This window comes from Daphnia pulex, chromosome 7 (genome assembly GCF_021134715.1).
Source record: "Daphnia pulex isolate KAP4 chromosome 7, ASM2113471v1".
Taxonomy (NCBI): Eukaryota; Metazoa; Arthropoda; class Branchiopoda; order Diplostraca; family Daphniidae; genus Daphnia; species Daphnia pulex.
In genome coordinates, this window is record NC_060023.1 from 2,726,909 (window position 1) to 2,744,171 (window position 17,263).

The following is a 17,263-nucleotide window of genomic DNA, read 5'->3' on the forward strand; positions in this document are numbered from 1 at the left end:
GACGCTACTTCTCGTGTATACCACCAAAATGACGAGAATTATCACGACAACGCTCTCAGCCCAGCAATCCGTCGAATTGATCGACACTTATGCATGGCATTTTTTCTGGTTTCTTATCTGCTTACTGCTCATGATGTTCGTCGCCGACCTCTACCACGCCAGGAACGGAAACTTGAAGTGAACAAAAAAGTTGAATTGCTAAACTATAATTCACGTTTCTTTCATTTAAAGATGAATTCAATAATTTTGAGCAAATAAATTTTCATTAAAACCAGTTTAAATCTTTTGTTTTCCCCATTTATTATTTTTATTATAAGATACGTACTTAACGCACTTTCGAATTCTTATTAAGAAATAGGATTTCTTAAATTTCCGGTTCCGTCTACGGAATTTTAGAAAATCGACCAAAATTTTAAGCTTTCTCTCACAGGCCTATATTTATTGATAGCTATTATTATAGTTAGTTTTAGAGTAGAATGTTGACCGTAATTGTTCTGTGTCTCGGGTTAATAGTTCTTAGTGAGTCAGAAATTAATTACGAGTCGGAGCACGTCCTGACTGTCTGCGACGCTTTTACCATTTGGTACACAAGAAAAGGCGAGTCCATTCCGGAATGTCCACAACTCCCGTTGGCAACCGGTTTTTTCAACAATTTGAGCGGAAAAGTTTACGAGAAACAATGTGAAGCCGCCAACGTCACTGCCACCTCCTTGCCAGCACAGGCTGGCTTTGAACGCAGTGTGTTGATCCTGAAGCGATTAGTGGATGACGTCAAAGACTGTCTGGAGCAACTGGGAGTGGCATTGATTCACGCTGCGGAAGACGTTAGCGGTTTGAGTTCGGTCGGCGAAAGATGGAATCACCGAGTGTATTCAATTTTGGCGGGTTTTTGCTTCGTCCCATTTCATCTGCAGTGCAGAAAATTCAATCCGCTTCTATTCAACGTCCTCCTCGGCTTCCTGACGTCCGGCCTTTTCTACTTTGTCCATCTCTATTACCGGAATTGGTTGATAACATGGTGTTTTATTGGGGTGGCTATTTTCATGGGCAGTCCTCTGTACGTCCAGACTTGGCTGCCGGCGATGGGTGTCATGACTTTCATCCATTTGGCCATTCCACTTCTGGGTGGTGTTCTCCGGCTCATCATAGAAGCTCAACTCTTCTTTGGTCCCATGCTCAGTCTCTTAATCAACGGCTTTTCCATTCTCATCCACGTTATCTGCTTGATTGGACTCTTCATCGACGAGAAATTACTTGTCTTCAAAGTTTTACTTCTTCCTTTGTATCAGACGTTCATGAGTCTTTTCGATCACAACGATCGACACTCGGAGCTCGTCGATTCCATCCGACGGTCAGTGGACGACATGACGACTGGACTTTTCTCATCGACGGATTTCAAAGACAAAAGTGTTCAACAACTCAACGAGATGTTGACCGGTCGGATGCGCCAATTGTGCACGAATATGACCACATCTTGGTACACTTCTTGTCCGGCATTATTCGCTCGATCGTGTACAGCTTACATCAATCAAACGGAACTAACCAAAATCGACCAGGGATTCGAAGCAGCTGGCCAGTGGTTGACGGGTTTGATTATGCCGTCCTCAGTTGGCACTGGATCTGTACAGAGAACGCTGTCCAAGCAAATTTGCCAGCAGATATCCAACTCCGCTTGCCGAACCATCGATGTAGCCGCTTATTGCTCGCCGGACGGGACTCTTTACGGCCAAGCTTATCACACGTTCTTGACAGCTGTGGAAAAGCTGAAAGCATCGGTGGTTGTCCAGCCATGGCTTCAATTCAACTTCACTCTCTTCGATTCCGGACCTACAGTTCACATTTCGCTTGACACTGATTGGGTTATGATTGTGCGAAGTATTGCGAGTTTATTTCTGGTCATTTCCACTCTGTTCTTACTCTTACGAGGTTTTATTCAATCGGCTATTTTCGTGCGACGCTACAGAACCAATTTTCAATTTTGTTTTACCAAAGTGGGTGGCATACCTTGGACGTCGGCATTCAACATCCAGTTGTTGGTAAAAGTGTTGTTGTTCTGCCTGAGTGAATGCGTGGTGAGATGGACGCACGAGGAACTTCAGAAAATTCAATTCACCGAGCCCGAACAGGGAGACGCTCGTTTGGCGTTTAATGTCCAAGGCAACGGGACGATTGCCCGCATCATGCATTCCATGCTGGGCGGATTCAATTTGCAAAGCAAATATTGTACCAGAGCCGACAGTTCCGTCTGCACGACTCCCTTCTTTCCGGTAGGCTGGTCGACATGGGTGTCTCTTTTCTCACTAACCGGATTGTATTTCCTGACCGGATTGTACCGGAACAAATCGAATTACATCATGTGTCGACTCTGCGATTGTTTCATCCTCCGTGTCCGAAGGGAAAGGAAAGAAATGAAACATAAATTTTCGAGAGAAGAATGTCGAAGGAAACGGTTGGTTATTCAGGAACTGACTGAGGAAGCGCTATCAAGATCCCGATTAAAAGATAATCAATTGGTGCTCAATTTCTATCGCTCACCTCGACGTTGGTTTCATCACAAATTCACTCCCTGTATTGTACAAGCGATGATCGCTTATCACAAATTCGGTGTAGAAAATATTTCCTGTCAAATCTGCTTCCACAGTGTCATTACAAGCCGCTTTAGATGTAAAACTATCCTCTTCTGCCATGAGTGCAGCATTTACCTCAAACGATGCCCTTGTGTTTGCGGCAGCTGCCACAAAATTACAATTTGATTCGTATTAAATTATTTAAGATAAAGAAAAATCAAAAATGGGTTTAGATATCGGTATGTTTGTCATTTCAAAATACAACATGAAATCTTTCCTAGGAAAATATTTTGATCATTCTCCGCCTTTCTTAAAATCATACTTTAAAATTAAGTAGTGTAGGTAGAAAACGTTCATAATGTTCTTGACTCACGAAATTTTGCTCATGTTCCTTTATTTTCCTGAAATAAAATGAATCTAGCCGTGTCGTTTTGAATTTTGCGCGCTGCATTGGCCATCTAGCGTACATGAAGTCAAATCCCTGCTCAAAAGCACGTGCCAGTGTAGCAGAAGACGGATAAAATTAAAAGCGTGCGACTGAGATTTTCGAAAAGTTTAATTCATCTTCATTCCTCGGTGTTTTTCTTATTTGCTTCATCACAGCTATCTGAAAAATTACGTTAGGCTATAGAAAATGGACAACGGTTTCACGTTAAACCTCACTGATAGTAGTAAACCCACTCAAAATGTTCCAAAGGTTAGCAGTGCATCTGTCAAAATAAGTGTTGTTAAAAATAAAATGCATTAAATGTCTGTTAGTTTAATTATCATACTGTTCTATTCATTTCAATATTTTTTATCTAGGCAAAACCTATATCACACCAAGAATATGTTAAAGATAAACTGCCTCTTGTTAGCTTTGCCTCAAAGCCTCGACAGACTGTGAAGTCAGATGGTGTGAAGAAACCTGCATTTTTAGTAGTGCGGAAAAAAGCCTCACTTCTTCAGAAGAAAACCTTGAGTGAAGTGAAAAATTTTGCAACTACCAATCCCCAATCTATATCTAAAGCTGCTGACCAGCAGTCAAGTCACAAAACCGAACCACAGAAAACAACGCCAGATGATGCTGGAAAATTTGGAGCAGAATCAAATTTCAAGGCTGTGAAACCCAAAAAAGCAACAAAAAAATCTTCATCAAATAGAAAATCAAATTGGGCTGTTTCAGATCAATCCAAGTCATCAACAGCTGGTTACAACAACACAGGCATCATATCATCACTTTTCTTCAAAAACCCTGAAATTCCTGAAGTCACTAAAGACCATGTAGAAGCTACAGAAGAAAATGTATTTTCATCTCAGAGCTTTTCAGCTTTGAAAATCCATAAATATTTGGTAAGAAAAAAAATAATAAAAAGATTGTAAAATGGAAGTTTAATTCATATTATTTGTATCATTTTAGATAACAACTTTGGAGAAAGATTTAAATTTAAAACAAATGACTGAAGCACAATCTAGGACAATCCCAATCCTTCTGGACAAGAAAGACGCGCTCGTAAAGTCTCAGACAGGAAGTGGGAAAACTCTAGCATATGCTATCCCAATAGTAGAGGTTTGTTCAAATGCTCTCCACATTAGATAAGCATGAACATATTTTTAATGAAGTATGATTTAAAAGAAATTACAGAGCATTACTCCAAAAATTGACAGAACCTCTGGTGTATTTGCACTTGTTATTGTTCCCACAAGAGAATTGGTTTTGCAAACTTATACATGGTTCACTAAAATTCTAAAGGTACTTTTAACTTTCCATATTTAAAAAATCATATTTATTATCCGATGTTTTACCTACTGTCATTTTTACATTACAGGCCTTTACTTGGGTTGTGCCCGGCTACTTGATAGGTGGTGAGAAGAAGAAATCAGAAAAGGCGCGTATACGAAAAGGAATGAACATTTTAATTTCTACTCCTGGTCGCTTACTTGACCATTTGAGTTCAACACGGAATCTCAATCTTGGTCGCCTTCATTGGCTTGTCATGGATGAGGCCGATCGACTTCTTGACATGGGTTATGAAAAAGACGTGGCTAGGTACTAATCACTCCATAAAATATTGAATTTAACTAAAATTAAGGTTTTGCTTTAATTTCCAAAATGTCTGTTGTAGAATTCTTAGCATTGTACAAGAGCATTTCGTGAAAGAAGGCTGCATTGGGAGACGACAAAATGTGATGGTTTCGGCTACATTGAGTAAAGGTGTAGAAAAACTAGCTGGACTGACTTTAACGGACCCTGAGTACATAAAATTGTCGGAAGACGACAGCGAAAATCAAGATCAGTTAGTAACACCAACAAATTTGAAGCAGTCGTACATCATCGTTCCACCAAAACTCCGGCTGGCGACGCTAGCAGCTTTCATCCTATGGAAGTGCACGGTTAGTTAGGAAGAAATAGTCTTCATATCTTATTCAATTGTTATGTTTCCTTCGTATTATTCTTTTCATGTCTGAATATATTTTGACTTTCTCTTACAGATATCCACCGAAAAGAAAGTATTGATTTTCATGACGACGCAGGATTCCGTAGATTATCACGCTGAGCTTTTCAATAGAGTGAGTTATTTTTCTGTTCTTTGTGTTTGTTGTTTATTTCATTTCGTTTTGATTTCATTTCGAACAGGTGTTAGCAAAACGAGAAGATCGAACCTCAATAAGTTTTTACAAACTACACGGCAGCATGCCTCAAAAGGTACAAAATACTTTTTAATTTTGAAAAATCTGAAAAAACAACCTCCGTATTTTATTTTATTATTAATTGTGTTAAATTAGGATCGGACATCTATCTTTAAAGAATTTCGTGACACTGAGAGCGGTGTCCTGTTGTGCACAGTAAGTAATCCTATTTCATCCTTTTCTAATTCTTCTGTTTTTATTTTCTGAATTTTGATAAAATACCAACATCATGTTTACATATTTCGCGGTTGTCATTTTAGTTAACTAATGGAGTATTTAAAAAATAGGATGTGGCTGCCCGTGGTCTGGATTTGTCGGCCATCGACTGGATCGTTCAGTATAATCCACCTGTAACGGCAGAAGAATATGTTCACAGAGTGGGCCGAACAGCTCGAGTCGGCAAATGTGGCCAAGCAATAATTTTTTTGGCACCACCCGAAACAGATTTCGTTCATCGATTGGCCAATAGAGGCATCAGGTTAGGCCGTTTTCCCGAAAAACTCAATTCCTGTTTCATCTATCGCTATCTTTTACAATTATGCACGTAATTTAATTGATTGCGTTTCCTTTTTTGTGCATTTTTCATCGTCATCCTACCAACTCTATAAATCCAGTGTTGTCGAGAAGAATCCAGATGCCATATTAAAGACGTTGACCACTTCATGGTCAAAGGTAATTTTGATTTCTTTCAATATAATAGGAAATCTGTTATATTTTCGCACTTTTTCAACGAATGGATAGACGACACAAACAATGGAGCAAGCAGCCACTTCTATTCAACTTTGCTTTGAAGAATGTGTTATCGAGAGTTACAATGTTTATGAAATGGCCACCAAAGGTAACAGTTCAGTTTTTCGTTTAATTTGTTTGCAATTTTTACGTAAAATTATCTTTTGTAGGGTATGTGTCGTTCGTTCGATCGTACGCAGCTCTCCCGAAAGACGTCCGCGATGTCTTCAATTTCCAGTCGCTTCACTTGGGTCACTACGCCAAATCGTTCGCCCTCCGTGATCCGCCTGCGCAGATCAACACCAATGGTCGAATGGGTCAACGAAATGACCGCATCCAGCCATTTAACACGGCACGTCAACGCAATCCGGCTCTTCTGAAACGGGCAGCCGCTCAAGCACTCGGGTAAGTGAAAAGCAAAGTGTGTCTGACGTCGTAATCGTCCGTGGCCCGTGGCCGGGATCCCATTGTACTAATGTGGCCGTCAGTGTGACATATCGCGTGTAATGGTCGTTGCTCTGATTTCTTATACGCCAATCGCACTCACTTAGGCGACTCCTTCTTTCCTGGCGATGGTTTCTAGAATTCACGAGAGCTTTCAGGATGAAAGGAAAGAAGAATCAGACGACATTGTCGTTATTTTATTGATAGTGGACATGTTTTTGCTCTCGAAGTAATTGGTCCTTTTAGTATGGGAGGTAGGGCACTCAGCGGTCCACAAATTACCTTGAAGTTTCTGGTTTTTCATTTGTTTTTACAATTCCCGCCTATATCCTTTTTTTCTGGCTGTACTAGTAGGAACTCTTTGTTGGCTAACGTCGAATTCTTAGCAACTCTACGGATAAGTTGATGCTGCCTAGTGCCTATACCCTTATACCGGCCGTAACTTTTTCCCTCATTCACTCTGGTTTGTTTTGGCTTTTCACTGTAAACAATTAAGAGAAAAAGGAAAGGGACGAACGACTTTTGGTTAACCTTAGCTACCTCATAGTTTCGCTTGAAATGGGGGATAGGTGGTCAATCATTACGTCACTGTGCACATAACTAGAAGAGGCCTTGAAAGATCCGTGATAACCGTATAAGGTGCGAATGGTGCGAATCTATTCGGTTGGTCCTCCATCCCATCCGTCTTCGAATGCCTATCACCGTTGTTGTAGTTGTCGATCAAAGCCAAATGAGAACTCTCAATTCACGTAAATAAATCGGTGATACTTTGAAAGGCAATGGGACGAAACATTGAAGAGATTCGTCACATAGCCAAAAAGTTGTTTCGTTTCCGGGGAAAACATTCGTAGACACAAAGACTGATGATTCAAAAAATTAAAAACAAGAATGATTCGATAAATGTCCTATTGCTTATGTGTTTCCTTTATTGGACTCTTTTTCCCATATCCGTTGTACTTGCCCGCTTTCGACGCATTTTTACAGCTGCTACCGCTGCTTGTGGCCCAGTCACGTAGCTTTTCTAATGGTGCCTGTTTCATTATCATAAATCGAAGGAGGGGAGAAAGGCGAAAAGAGGTCTATAAAGTGACTAGAAATGTAATCAAATAGAAAAGTAGAAAGGTCGAAATGGAAACGACGACGTCCGTTTCTAAGTTCTCGAGATCGCCGTTACAAGTGGCGGGCAAAGTGCACAAACTTGTAAAAGCCGATCTTTTCTTGCTCTTTTGATTCTTTTCATTGAGAGAAATGGCCTCTGCTTTCAATCCACTTGAAGCGGAAGTTTAGTGTAATTTATCTACTCGCCTTTGACTGTTTGATTCACGTCTGCACGAATTTATCGTCTTATTGTTACTGGACGCAGCCATGGGATTTATGTTTTCCCGTGATTTCCTCCTTTTTAAAAATCGTTTGGGACATCGCATACAAGTTTACACAAACGCGCAGCCTAGATCCGTTTAGGTGATAGCCCGTGTGGATTTGTGCAGAACTATTATTTGGCAGTTGAACGTGATACACCTCATCATTGCTAAATGTTACTTTTCCCTATTGGTTTATGTTTTTCATCGACAGATCGGAAGGAACTCAACACCAGCCAAACTTTTACGAACGTCAAGCCATGCTCTCGGAATATTCCAGCGGATTGGATCCGGCCCCAGCTAAGAAAATGAAAGTTCGTCCGACTTCTGCAGCAGCCCTTGAAATGCGGAATCCGTGCTAATTAAATGATGATTTACTCTTGACTTATTATATCTTCAATTGTTTGTTTGTCTTTTCGAAGAAATTAACTACAATTCAAAATTGTTCTACCTAATTTGTTTTTTAATCGTTAAGGGTTATTATTATTGGCGAGACAAACTTCTCTTTGTGGTAGTAGATGTATTTTTATAGGGGCCCAGCCGGCCCACGCTAAAGTTTTCAACATGCCTGACAGGATCAGAAGTAATTTTGATTGCTGGATACTTACGTACGCCATATCTCCCTACCCATGGTATTTCAATTTAATTCAGGAAAATAATCGTCAATCTTTAAACTTTTATTTTAAATACAAATTTTCATTTTAGAAATGCATGGTTACCAACTTATCCCTGATTACAGGTTAACAAATAAATAAGTTTTTCATCTTTTCTTTTAGCTCACGGAAGAAGGTCCACATCTACACTACTAGCAGAATTCAGGGTCACCTTTTCATTCCTCGATGTGGAGTTGTGGAGTTGTGGACACATCTGAAAACATCGTACGTATATCAGAAGCCCGATTAATTTATTTTACATGAAAAAGGAATTGGTACCAATGGAACATACATTATGTCAACTTTTACATTTTAAAATAACTAATAGGTCTTAAAAACTTTTAATCCATAATTTATTTATTTTTTTCAAAAATCTTGCGTCACTCGGATCACCTGACGCAAAATTAACATTGTTATTTCGATCGAGAAGCATATTATAAATATAAATATTGTTAAAGATGAATGGAAATTAATGTTCATTGGTGTTTATGTTATTGTAAGGTCTTTCGTTTTCAACTAGGTTCTGGCCATCCAAAGGATCTAGATTAGGATGAACAAACACTTCGTGGCTCTTATTCGTCGAATGGGGCCCGGCAGATTCTTCATGGACATCCGATTGTTCGCTTTCATCTTCGTCGTCCTCATCATCAACTATTTCGTTGGAATCACCATCGGAGCGGAAGAGATTGTAAAGTGAGACGGGACACTCTCGGAACTCGCCTGCGCAAGTCATGTTGTGTGATTGCCCTATGTGCTCAGCATCGATGTAATCGTGTAAGAAATCGTTTATGCCTCTTTTTGGACTAGAACAAAAAATTATTATTAGTTTTAATTTTATTCAATTTAGACAACTTTAATTACGAAAGTAAAATGGTTAGTATCTCTCCGACGACGGTAAACTCCCCGATTGGATTTGTTTGCATTTCGCAAATAGTGCGAAGCAAACAGGCTTTTCCATCTATTCCTGTAGCTTGCAATATCCCTTCCATGGACTTGTAGATCTGGTACTGGTCATCACCAAATCCCCTGTAGCACACAATAGACTTTAAGTTTTTAAATTTCTCGTAAGACATATCCCGTGTAATATTGGCACCACAATAGCATCTCATCCAATTAAGAGGTAGAGAAATTGATTGATTTATTCACGAAAAAGGCTCGTATTTGTTTTCTACCTTGTAGTGTAACCAGCTGTATCGGCGAAAATCGTATCGAGGAATATGGTAACCGGAACCAACAACTGGATGAGTCCACGGATTGCCGTTTTTCCTTTATCGTCTACCGCAACCAGCGGCAGGGTCAACTGGTTGTTGATTATCCAGTGAGAACGAAGTAACACAGGAGTGCGGGTACCCATCTAGACATCAAAATAAACATTTCAGGTTTAATTTGATGTAAGACTATATGATTAATAATTGTTTTAAAGAATTGAATTTTATAAAGTCCCGTACCTTCAGCGAGCGTTAAAACGTGATGCTACAACTCGGTCGGCAATTGACAACTGTGAGCCCTCACGGAAGTATGAACGTCCTTATATAACTGCTTGGTTTTACGTCAACATCCTCTTTTTTATTGTGATGAGACGGCGACCTTTTACCTAGTCGTCACAACAGTTTAGTTTTATTTAGTTAACTAACGTCTCTGCTCTATGTTGTTAACTTGTTTTACTTCAACAATTATTTTATAGGGATCCAAGTTCAATTCAGTATTTCTATCAAAGTTTAACTCGAAATTTCATCCAAAACTGTGCTAGAAAGGACAAGGTCATTTAGGAAAGGAACCATTTCCTGTCCTTCCTTCCGGGTGTTAACTACTTTTAACCTGCTTGACATGGATGACATGGCCTGAAAATCAGTTGTTCTCGGGGCCAATCGTCGTCGCTGTGCTTGGAATACTAATAATGTTAACTGTTATCTCTGGATGCGACATTAAGACTTTAAGAGTTCTCATAAGGATACATCTAAAAGGTATATCTTCGAAATTCCTTCCGACAACATCTCTTTACATCCGTTACTTTTCTAGCGCTGTGACCAATTAATTTTTACAAAACGAATATGTTAACAGAAATTTCGCAATCTAAACAAAAATGAAAAGAGGCTTTAGCATCTTTTATTTTCAAGTTCATGCGTTTAGAATTTTTTTAGTACTAGAAACAGTCTTAATTGAATTTATTGGCAAAATAACTCGTTAGTTTTCATCAGTAAATAATTCCAACACAAAGATTCCATTCAGATTTGTATTTTACAAGTAATTTGGGTTGGGTTTTGAAATAAATTAATTCAGCAGTTATTACACATTCATTAATAAATAAAATGCCGCTTCAAAGTAGCGCTTCCATTGCTGTTATTTTAAAGCTTTCCTCTTCTTTCTTCATCAGACCGCATTGACAAACTATATTGATATAAGAAAATGCGCCCCTATTGATTTTGTTCTCCGTTCCAAAGGGATATGCTTCTTCTGGACGGACAGTGTGGTGTCATAAAAAAAATTCGTCGTTAAATGAAAACACTATAATTAAAGTCCATTCTCCATTCCGAATGGTTCCTTCTTCCGGACAGACGTGGCGTCCTTTTCAATTAAAAATTCATGATCAGCTGGCTTGTTCGTTATGGAAGAATGGCTGCTGTGCTTCAAGTTCTCCGTCACTTCAGGATGTGGACTATTCAAATTGACGAAACTACCTTTGGTAGCTGTATCATCAACCTCACCAGTATTATTCGAACTGAAAAAATCGGAGAGTGACACGGGGCAACGTGGGAATGAATCGGCGCAGGACTGGTTGAGTGAACGCCCAACCTTCTCCGCAATCAAATAATCGTGTAAGAATCCAGAAAATCCTTCGTCTCCACTTTTGGGCCTGTTGTGACAACCAGAAAATCAAAGCGGTAATTATTCGTGTTCAATAAGTTCAACTTCAATTTAAAAATCATTTGTCTGCTTACGTCAGAAGTAAAGTAATGAGTTCGCCAGCCAAAGTGTATTTCGCTAATTGGTTTCGCTGGATTTCACAGATAGTGCGGAGGAGACAGGCTTTTCCATCCATCCCCGTTATTTGTAAGGCCCCCTCAATACTCTTGAAGATTTGATACTGGTCGCGTTGCATGCTCCTGTATTTCATTATCAATCCATTAATGCGAATTCAATTCAAAATCAAATCGAACTCCTGAGTAATAACAACGTACCTTCCTGCGTTATCTGTCACAACTTTGTCTACAAAGAGAGTGTCAAGAAAAATGGTAAATGGAATCGCCACAGCCACGAGTCCTCGAACTGATTTTTTCCCGCTCTCTGCAACTGTTATTAGCGGCATAGTCAACTGATTGGTGATGGCCCATTGGGGTCTCGCTAAAAGGGCATTACGTGCGGCCATTTCCTTTGCACAACTAATTAACGCGAATAAAACTTTGTGTTACTCCGAGGTGAGAGAATTTGGGAATGAATGAGCAGAAAATAATGACGACTTTGATGTGCAAAATAACTAATTAACTACCTGTATCTGTCTGCTTAGCGACACTTTGCTTGGCTTTTTCTTAGATCCGCTTAGATCACTACCACCTCTGACACTGACGTTGCTACTGTTGACTGCTCACAAGGGACTGTTGACAGAGTCGGAAGTGGGCACAAGCTTTATAACCATCAGTAAGGGGGGAAATTCTATTTCCTATCTGCAATCAGCTTTTTGTCTTCTTAAAAATAGTTTTAATCGAACGCTTGAATTGCGAAGATACCAAACTTGGCTGAAAATCGGCATAATCAAATAAGTCGATTTCTTTTGGATAATAAAAATTTTATTTTACTTACCCTAAATTTCTTTACGCAGCAAGGTTCAATGAACGAAGAAATATCACAAAAATAAAAATAGGCTGCTACATGGCTTTTTGACCTTGTATACCGGTGAGAACCACTCAATGGCTCGGCGCTGATTCCGCTTTTTCTCTAAGATTTTGAGTCAAACATTCGAGAGAAGACTGGCCATAAGTAACGGTATTTTGTCAAACTCCCGCAAACTCCGTGAAATACTAATTTCATAAATCCCGCTATGATGACAATTAATTACTTAACAGGATACCTATGTTCGGTAGGGTCTTCAACACTATCGCTAACCCGTATCGAAATTTTTTCTTGTCTGGGTTCTATACATTCCTGAAAAATGTACAGACGGTGCCAACTTGGCAGTTTGACCCATTTTATTTTTTTAGAGGTTATAAAATAAGAATTTCAAAAAAAAAAAAAAAAAATTACGTACGTGTGGCGAAGGGAAGCGGTCAAATTTGCTATAACTTGCACAAAATGTTGTGTGCCAAGTTATCAAACTCCCACGCTAAAAGAACCTTTTTCCCGTTTTTGGCTATCTGTTCGATATTACATTATCTTATATGTAATATCTATAACCTTCTCTATATTACAATCTATTCAAAAATTAGAAACGTGATGTCGTTCTTAAAGGAAAAAATCATTTTATGTTCAAGTAAGTATACAGTTCTGTAATGTAAGATGTATTTCCAGCATTCCGTCATGGGTACATAAACGCACAGTGTGTGAAATGAGAACTATAGTTCAAAATAAATAGGTAACACGAATAAATAAATCGTAGTTTGTCGAGTCGATCTATGTTTGATTTTTTTGCCAATTTTTTTAAACATTGCGAACGATGGTGCATACACATTTAAAACATATCGACCCTGAATTCATCAGTTAAGTGATTCGACCTGTCAGGATCATCTGCATCGATTCCATCAGATTCTTCGTACGGAACTTCTGAATCAACACGTCGCCCTTCTTCCTGCTCGGCCCTTGCATGGTGACCGTTATGATGATGGTCATGTGGCTTGTCGGCCGGAGTGCTGTACGTGCGCATCATTTTGAATAGAGATACTGGGCATGTGTAATAGGCGGAAGCACAGGATTCTGCGTCCGCTTGACCCAGTTTTTCTGCTTCCAGATAATCCTGCATCATGTTGCCAGCGCCACGTTTAGGGCTGCATTGAACATGGAAAGAACGAGTGTTATCACGTCAAATAATTTAGGTCCTATGTGTTAAATTTCTAAACGCAAAATTTACGTGAAAAGAGCTGTGAGGATTTCACCCATAATTGAATAATGGTTGAAAGGGACTTGCTGCATTTCGCAAATGGCTCGCAAAAGGCAAGCTCTCCCGTCGATTCCAGTGGTCTGCAAGGATCTCTCCAGCGATTTGAAGATGGTGTGCTGATCTTCGCCAATTTTTCTTTAAAAAAATATCAAAATTTGTAATTCATTGCTTTCAAAGTTTGCCACACGCTTACCTAGATGAGCGGGTTTTCTTTTTCTTAACAAAAAGTCTCTCGAGTTGGATAACTATGCGAAAGATCAGGGAGAAGACGTTGATGTATACGAATGCAGGATCACCGAGCACGGAATCCATTGGAGTCTCGATAATGTTCTCAATGGCCCAGTTTGAGCCTTGAATAAAAAGAGGCGAATGCCCAACTCCGAACGTCATTTTCTAACGATTACTTTTATCCAGACCTGAAATAATGCCAATTAAAAAATAAAAAATATATTTATATGAAATTAGGTTTATTTTTTAAATTATTATCGCTAAAAGGACAAATTGGAAAAGTTAAATTTAAATCTAATAATAGGACCAAGAAAAAAGGGATAGCGTACCGGACCTTCCTGAAAGAAGGAAGAAGCTGCACTATTTCATGGTAAAGTGATGGTCGACGTCTTTATATCGGATCTTTCACACACTGCAGAGCTAAAGGGGGATGAACCTTGGCACTTCCGCCTCTGTGAAGGGAAAGCCACGGCCAGCATCCCAATTAGTAATTTTATTTTGAAAACTCTCGTCTGAAAAGAACTGCATACGGTAAATGTTTTCCGTTAATTTCTTCTGCAGTTTTACTGCTTAAGTGCAACTACGAATTTCGACAATTACGCCATGTAACAAGTATTTAATGCATATACGAATTATCTTTGGTTGATTTTTCGTCAATTTGTTTGAGGACGTTATCTCACTGGGCAAGAAAACGTAAGCTTTTAAATTCACTTACTCGTATGTAGACGGATCCGAACGAGACTACGTCAAGTCAAAATATGGGAAAAAACCGATAAAACTATAGATGAACTAACGTAATAAGCTAATAACTCATCCGGATTCCCGCAATAGAGCTCACTGCTCACCTCGCTTTAGCGGAATAATGTAAAACCATCAGTTTAGTTTGTAGCCGCTGGCATCTAGTGATTTCACACAAAAGCTGTAGATAATGTTAGCTACCTACCTACGTGGCTGCGTTAGCAAGGGCGAAGAGCTGTGTGATTTTTTACTATAGTTCAGGAAAATTCAGGATTTTGGCCAAATTTTGGATTTCGTTTAAATCACACGTAATCGACCCCAAATTTCACGGAGATCACGAATATATAATTTAATTTGATGACATCTCAATGGTTAAGGCGCTGTGGCTTACTTCCGGTATACTCCCGGAAATTTTTTTTAAGACTAGCAAGTGAGCTTTGTTCTGTTTACAGTTCTCAATATTGCAAGCTTGATTTTAAGTTTTAAAAATTGCATCTTTAAATCTTTGAGCTAAAAAACCTGATTATTGTTTCTATCTGTATTATGTAACTTTTATTGCCTAACTAAGAATTGTACTAAATAAGAATTGTTTTTTCTTTATTCAGGTAATGCAGAGGAAACGTCGAGAAGATGGACACCGAAACGTCGCCGGTATCTCCAAAATGTCAGCGAGGATCATCATTTGTTGTTGGTATTATTCCGTTTGTGTTAGTGTTAGTTAACCCGTTGGCTGCCACGCCTTTGTTCTCCCCTAGCTCCTTAGCACGGGCCGCGCTGTTCGGTCTCGTGGTTTTCATGCCGCGGGGTCGGAGAGTCGCACCAGCCCAAAATTCGCCGTAAGGCGCCTGTTAGGCAATGCACCATAGGGACTTCCCCCTTGTCGATACGGTGATGGATTCTAGAGGTTGTGCATTCCATCTTCTCCTGTCACCGTGTCAGCCCGGACTTGTCAGCAATGGCAAGTCCCACCTTGGTCATGGATCCTTCAGACATGGCGCGTAGAGTAGTAGAAGAACAATCTACGGGTTGTATGGCGTGGCAGCCAACGGGTTAACTTAAGTGTATGTTTGTATGTATGTATTATGTATTGTATGTCTTATGTTAAACCGTGGTGGAATTGTGGGTGGAGGTGGGCAAATAAAACACAATTCTACATTATAACTTATTTGTTTCTCTATGAGTTAGAAAGTATAATACCAACACTTGACTATTCACACTATGAACTACAAACACTACCCATGTGTTCTCCAATGATAACCGGCGCATTTCTCTCTTAATAATAATAATAATAATAATGTATTGCATTTAATATTGAATAGCGCCTTTTCCAAATCATGATCAAAGGCGCTATAGCTCCGACAATATACATGGGGAAACTCAATTTTCATATGCCGTTCGAAACAAAAATGTTTTTAGCTTACAACGAAACTGTGTGAGAGAGAAAAGAGGAGAGTAAGGAAAGAGAGCTAGTAAGCGAAGGTCGGGGGGTAAGGAATTCCAAATTCGAGGAGAGGCGACTGAGAATGCTCGATCGCCAAAGCTTTTCATGTGGCTGCGAGGGGTGAAGAGTAGGAGCTGGAAGGAGGAGCGGGATTCACGGCCGGTGTCACGGATGCTGATTAGTGCACTGAGATATTGTGGCGCGAGACCAACTAAGCAACGGAACACTTGGACAGCAATCTTGAACTCGATGCGCTGACACACTGGGAGCCAGTGCAGGGAGCGGAGAACTGGAGTGATGGATTCACGTCGGCTTACACCCATGATGAGACGAGCTGCTGAGTTTTGGACACGCTGCAACTTCGCCAGGCGAGTTGCGGGAAGACCAACCAGTAGAGCGTTGCCGTAGTCAATGTGGGACAGAACAAAAGCATGCACGAGCTGTATCACTGCAGGAAGAGAGAGGAATTTCTTTATTCTTGCGATTCGCCTGAGGTGAAAGTAGGACGATTTGCATGACGAATTTATCTGTTGCTCCATTGTTAGGTGAGAGTCAAGTAGAACCCCAAGATTTCGGACCACAGGAGAGGGAATGATGCTAGCGCCACCGACCACGAGAGGAATAGACGCAATGCGTTTCTTCGCTACATTGTCTTTTGAAGAGACTAGGAGAGCATCCGTTTTGTCTTCATTCAGTTTAAGGCGGTTGGCAGCCAGCCATTTCCCTTGTTCTACGAGAGACGCTGTAAGGTTATCGAAAACTCGTTGTTGGTCAGCTGCAGACAGAGATGGGGTGAAAGAATCATATTCTTGGGAATCGTCGGCAAAGTAGTGGTCAGAAATCCCAAAGGACGAAGCTATTTCGTGCATCGGGGAGTTGTACAGGATGTAGAGTATAGGGCCTAGCACCGAGCCTTGCGGAACACCGTAAATGAGTGGGGTGGGAGATGACGATACGCCATTGACGCTGACCGACTGCTGCCTTTTGTCGAGATACGAGGTGAACCAGGTGAGGGCGAGTCCAGAGACACCAAAGCGAGCAGAGAGGCGGTCTAGGAGAATGCCATGGTCGATGGTGTCAAAGGCTGCGCTTTGATCAAGGAGAGCCAGGATGACAGCGTCGCCGTTGTCAACCGAAGTGAGGAGATCGTTAAGTACCTTAAGAAGGGCAGTTTCAGTGGAGTGAGCAGCTCTGTACGCTGATTGCACAGAGGCAAAGAGGGACTGAGACTCAAGATAGGCCACAAGCTGTTTAGCGGCGACACGTTCAAGAAGTTTAGAGAGGAATGAAAGAAGGGACACAGGTCGATAGTTGGAGAGCACATCAGAATCAAGGTCATGTTTTTT

General features: G+C 40.3%; 4 protein-coding genes across 5 annotated transcripts; 1 reads left to right on the forward strand and 3 right to left on the reverse strand.

Annotated features, from left to right (window-relative positions):
* The first annotated feature begins 3,057 nt into the window (after positions 1-3,057).
* On the forward strand, positions 3,058-8,218 carry LOC124198880 (probable ATP-dependent RNA helicase DDX31). Its single transcript, XM_046594947.1, has 14 exons — positions 3,058-3,264; positions 3,372-3,899; positions 3,967-4,116; positions 4,183-4,299; positions 4,376-4,596; positions 4,673-4,940; positions 5,040-5,117; positions 5,185-5,253; positions 5,334-5,393; positions 5,525-5,715; positions 5,852-5,909; positions 5,979-6,075; positions 6,137-6,371; positions 7,983-8,218. The coding sequence occupies exons 1-14, from the start codon at positions 3,202-3,204 to the stop codon at positions 8,128-8,130; spliced, it is 2,283 nt and encodes a 760-aa protein (XP_046450903.1). The 5' UTR covers positions 3,058-3,201; the 3' UTR covers positions 8,131-8,218.
* A 437-nt stretch (positions 8,219-8,655) lies between these two features.
* Positions 8,656-9,969, reverse strand: LOC124198884. Its single transcript, XM_046594950.1, has 4 exons — positions 9,870-9,969; positions 9,594-9,775; positions 9,283-9,447; positions 8,656-9,224 (listed from the first exon to the last, which is right to left on the reverse strand). The coding sequence occupies exons 2-4, from the start codon at positions 9,773-9,775 to the stop codon at positions 8,891-8,893; spliced, it is 681 nt and encodes a 226-aa protein (XP_046450906.1). The 5' UTR covers positions 9,870-9,969; the 3' UTR covers positions 8,656-8,890.
* Positions 9,970-10,640: 671 nt separating this feature from the next.
* LOC124198882 lies at positions 10,641-12,034 on the reverse strand. The gene is made up of 4 exons (XM_046594949.1): positions 11,909-12,034; positions 11,601-11,801; positions 11,361-11,525; positions 10,641-11,275 (listed from the first exon to the last, which is right to left on the reverse strand). Exons 2-4 carry the CDS (start codon positions 11,786-11,788, stop codon positions 10,933-10,935), a joined length of 696 nt encoding a protein of 231 aa, XP_046450905.1. The 5' UTR covers positions 11,789-11,801; positions 11,909-12,034; the 3' UTR covers positions 10,641-10,932.
* Positions 12,035-12,893: 859 nt separating this feature from the next.
* LOC124197768 lies at positions 12,894-14,209 on the reverse strand. 2 transcript variants are annotated; one of them, XM_046593317.1, is made up of 4 exons: positions 14,073-14,209; positions 13,704-13,926; positions 13,481-13,645; positions 12,894-13,397 (listed from the first exon to the last, which is right to left on the reverse strand). In XM_046593317.1, exons 2-4 carry the CDS (start codon positions 13,898-13,900, stop codon positions 13,085-13,087), a joined length of 675 nt encoding a protein of 224 aa, XP_046449273.1. In that variant the 5' UTR covers positions 13,901-13,926; positions 14,073-14,209; the 3' UTR covers positions 12,894-13,084. The 2 variants fall into 2 exon arrangements, with proteins under 2 accessions (XP_046449273.1, XP_046449272.1); XM_046593316.1 differs by having other exon boundaries at positions 14,068-14,208.
* Positions 14,210-17,263: the final 3,054 nt, after the last annotated feature.

Bases quoted from the DNA above. Each gene is read 5' to 3' on its own strand.
- LOC124198882 (XM_046594949.1), bottom strand. From the start codon at position 11,788: ATGGCCGCACGTAATGCCCTTTTAGCGAGACCCCAATGGGCCATCACC. The intron at 11,526-11,600 runs GTACGTTGTTAT...AATGAAATACAG, and splicing joins GTGACAGATAACGCAGGAAG to GAGCATGCAACGCGACCAGT. The intron at 11,276-11,360 runs GTAAGCAGACAA...TTGTCACAACAG, and splicing joins CTCATTACTTTACTTCTGAC to GCCCAAAAGTGGAGACGAAG.
- LOC124198880 (XM_046594947.1), top strand. From the start codon at position 3,202: ATGGACAACGGTTTCACGTTAAACCTCACTGATAGTAGTAAACCCACT. The intron at 5,910-5,978 runs GTAATTTTGATT...ACGAATGGATAG, and splicing joins TGACCACTTCATGGTCAAAG to ACGACACAAACAATGGAGCA. The intron at 6,076-6,136 runs GTAACAGTTCAG...TATCTTTTGTAG, and splicing joins TTATGAAATGGCCACCAAAG to GGTATGTGTCGTTCGTTCGA.
- LOC124198884 (XM_046594950.1), bottom strand. From the start codon at position 9,775: ATGGGTACCCGCACTCCTGTGTTACTTCGTTCTCACTGGATAATCAAC. The intron at 9,448-9,593 runs GTAGAAAACAAA...TGTGTGCTACAG, and splicing joins ACAGCTGGTTACACTACAAG to GGGATTTGGTGATGACCAGT. The intron at 9,225-9,282 runs GTAATTAAAGTT...TTTTTGTTCTAG, and splicing joins ATACTAACCATTTTACTTTC to TCCAAAAAGAGGCATAAACG.
- LOC124197768 (XM_046593317.1), bottom strand. From the start codon at position 13,900: ATGACGTTCGGAGTTGGGCATTCGCCTCTTTTTATTCAAGGCTCAAAC. The intron at 13,646-13,703 runs GTAAGCGTGTGG...ATTTTTTTAAAG, and splicing joins AAGAAAACCCGCTCATCTAG to AAAAATTGGCGAAGATCAGC. The intron at 13,398-13,480 runs GTAAATTTTGCG...TGTTCAATGCAG, and splicing joins ATCCTCACAGCTCTTTTCAC to CCCTAAACGTGGCGCTGGCA.